At 39.4% G+C, this 3,764-nt stretch overlaps 1 gene segment (V, D, J or C); it reads left to right on the forward strand.

The window, feature by feature from the left end:
• Window positions 1–540: 540 nt before the first annotated feature.
• On the forward strand, window positions 541–1,152 carry LOC131274084 (immunoglobulin kappa variable 3-11-like). The segment is given in 2 exon segments: window positions 541–628; window positions 812–1,152. Coding segments are annotated over 2 exon segments (390 nt in total).
• Window positions 1,153–3,764: the final 2,612 nt, after the last annotated feature.

Here is a 3,764-nt window from a genome sequence, read left to right on the forward strand (position 1 = left end):
AAATATTTGATGACTCCTTTCTGGGAGTGATATTGTATTAAGGGCAACACAGAGGACTTTTCTTGAGTATATCAAGTGAGGTTCCTTTGGAATGTTAAAATTTAGAATAGACTGAGATAGACCATATGTGCACTACATCTTAATATATCCAATTATATGAGTATATTCCACCTAGGTTTTGGCACCATATTTATAACAATTAATTAAGTTCTGATATTACACTTACAGATGAAGGTATTTTCTTACAAATTCCTTTTGTTTTCAAGATGGGTGCAGTTGATTTGTAAGAGTACAATTGCAGATAAAATATTTCATTTTCCAAATTGTGCTGAATATTTTTGAAAGTTGTGGTGCTAAATTGATTTCCTGCCTTTTGCAGGAGTGTTGTTACATTTCCTCTGGTCATGGTATTTTTATCTCTATCCATTATTTATCTTCACAACTCACTGCACAGGTACGTTTGACTTTATACTCTCTATGGATTTGCATATGCTCCTCGGGGACTTGGTTGTCTGCTCAGAGCTCTATTAATGCAGTTTCCCTGGAGATTGGGCCTGATCGCATCAGCCAGTGAGCAAGATGATGTCACATTCTCAACTGCTCATCCTGCTGGTGTTCTGGGCTTCAGGTGAGAGGTTTAGAAGAGTATTAGCTTTATGAATATGGAGAATGGTTTTAACATGCAGAGTGAGCAAACCATTTAATCTAAAACAGATCTGAATATATATGATAAATGAGAAAACCTACATTTATATACATATTTTATACATTTGTGGTTGAATGTATGCTCTATGTTCTTTTCTGGTTGCAGGTGCCAGTGGGGACATCATGATGACCCAGTCTCCAGGCTCTGTGGCTGCATCTGCAGGAGAGACCATCACCCTCAAGTGCAAGGCCAGTCAGAGTGTTAGCAGCTACGTAGCCTGGTACCACCAGAAACCAGGCCAGGCTCCTAAACTGCTCATATATAGAGCATCCAACCGGCCATCTGGGGTCCCTGATCGATTCAGTGGCAGTGGGTCTGGGACAGATTTCACTCTCACCATCAGCAGATTCCAGCCTGAGGATTTGGGAAATTATTACTGTCAGCAGCATAGCAGCTATCCTCCCACAGTGCTTCAACCTCGAACACAAACCTCCTCAGGGCTGTAGGGCAGTGAGTCTTGCAGCACCAGCTGCTTCCTCTTCAAATAGACTTGAATGTGTTTGCTTCCTCCGTCAGTCTGAGAAACCACACCCTTTAGGGGACTGTACCATAGAAATCTTTTTTTCACTTTGCCAGATCAAAAGACTCAATTGACACTCTAGGCTACGGTCCTGTAAATTTTACACCCTAATGGATTGATTCTCTATTCATTGTATCTCCTTAATGTTTAAAAATTCATCATCTTCTTTCCTTATTCTGTCCATCTTCTTCCTTCTCCCCCATCATCCTCCAACTCTGGTGTTTCCCAAGATTAAATCCTTGATCCTTCATGTGCAAAACTTCCCTATGGAAGATCATTTTCTCCCTTACTCTTTCTTCCCTGGACACATTGCCATCCAAGCCTTTCTTGTCAGTGTCACAAAAGATGATTTGATTTGTTCCTCTACCTTGTTTTTTTATTTAGATAACTATTTTCATTTCTTATTGCCATCAAATAGTAATTGTGGGTGCCTTAATATACTGTGCTCATTGAAGACTGCTTACGTTATAAGGGATGATGCTCAGCCAATGAAATATGTTGATTTCAGTTTGGATATAAAATTTTCCAGTAAGCTTCATATTCCTGTTCTCTTATAAAATGGTTGAACAGTAAAACTTGCCAAAAATTAAAAGTTTTCTATATTGTTATATGGTCTGTGTTTACTTCATCTTATTTCCATATATTTGAAAAGACACATATATAATTTTATTCTTTACAATATTACCTAATGTTGTATATTCCATCTGTTTAAAAAAGAAAAAAGCAATTCAATTAGAATATATGTATATTTGATGGTGTGAAGCAGTATGGACACCAGTAAAGTAGGATCTTAAGGTGAATCCATTCTGTGGATATAACCTATAGTAGGTAGAGCTTTTTGAGTAGGTTACTTCACTTCTTGCCTGGATCACTGTGGGTCTCAGTCCCTTTCCTTGAGTCTTTTTAAGAGAATGAGATTCAGACAAAGAAGGAGAAAGTCATGGCAGCAAAAATCTGAAGCAATGAAACCTGGAAGTTACAGAAGATACAAGCAGATATCACCATGTGTCTTGCCATGAGACAGAGGATTCTAGCATCACTGGCAGCTCAACTTTGGGAAGAAAGCATTGCCTGATGATGCCTTGATTTAGACAAATTTCTCAGGCTCAAAATTGTAAGCTTGTAAGTTAATAAATACCTCTTGTGGAAGCCAGCCCATTTCACCCTGGCTAACTAGAACAGTCTATATCCAAATATTTATAGAATAACTGAAAATCTGCCTCCTTTTGTAAAGCCCTTTTTCTTTTCTCCATCTCTTTCAGCTATTCTCATTCTTTCATGGCAACTCTCTAATTCTTCAACTGTAATCTTCTAGAAATGTGTGAGAACTTTCCTCGTGAACTCTTTCACCAATTGTCAACTTTCTCTCTTACCATCCTTTGGCACTGAAAGAATTCATGGTTCTTAAGTCTGCTGTAACCTGAGCACTGAATAAAGTTTATTTATTTATTCCTTTATTTATTTCTCTCCTTTCACACCCTCCCCCCCATTATCATCTCTCTGCACCCATTTCCTGTGTATTCTTCTGTGTTCACTTGTATTCTTATCAGTGGCACCAGGAATATTTAACTTTTTGTTGCATCATTTTGCTGCATCAGCTCTCCATCGTTTGCGTTGCTACTCCCAGGCAGGCTGTGTTTTTCTTGCATTGGGTTGCTCTCCTTTTGGGGTGTGCTCCTTATGCCTTGGGCTCCCCTACACGGGGGACATCTCTGGGTGCCATGGCATTCCTTGTGTGCATCAGCGCTGTGCATGGGCCAGCTCACCCCATTGGCCAGGAGCCCCTGGGTTTGAACCCTGCCCCTTCTAAGTAGTAGGTGGATGCTCTATCAGTAGAGCCATATCTGCTTCCCTGGATAAACTTTAATGAATACATTATTCTCAGTGCTGGTGGAAATACTCCAGATATTCTGGTATTATTTCTGAAGTTCCTTCATAAATATGTTGGTAGATGAATTATAGTTTCACCAAATATCCCATCTAACCAGAGGAGAATACACCAAACTCTCTGCCACACAACTGCTTTTTACTCTTAGTAATGAGAGGTATTTTAATCATTGAATCTATGTCATTCATTCACTCAAGAAACATTTATTAAATGGTTCCTCTGGTAGTTGCAAAAATCCCTCCTATCATTTTAGTTGATGAGAAAAAACACATATGAAAAATATACACTATGCCATTTATTAGTGATCAGAAGAAAAATAGGTCTGGTGAGGAGATTGTGGCTTAACAATGAATAACAATTTAAAACATGAAAATATATGTTAGCCACTGTCATGTATGATATCATGCCCAACACCAGTGTCATAAAGCGTAAGCTGGTGAGTTTTTGGTGAGCTGTGCAGTCTGTTCATATGGGGGCCTGACTGACTCACCTGGACCTGCTCTTGGTGTGTAGTTATCTGGCAGGTCCCCTGAGGTCTGTGTTTTCTAAGCTCAATCATCTTTGATCTCCTTCACATGCTCCTTAGCTGGCCATCAGCCTGACTTTGGGTTGACTGCACCACACGCCTTTTACCACCTGTCAGACTAATT

The sequence above is a fragment of the Dasypus novemcinctus genome, chromosome 17 (assembly GCF_030445035.2).
Source record: "Dasypus novemcinctus isolate mDasNov1 chromosome 17, mDasNov1.1.hap2, whole genome shotgun sequence".
NCBI lineage: Eukaryota > Metazoa > Chordata > Mammalia > Cingulata > Dasypodidae > Dasypus > Dasypus novemcinctus.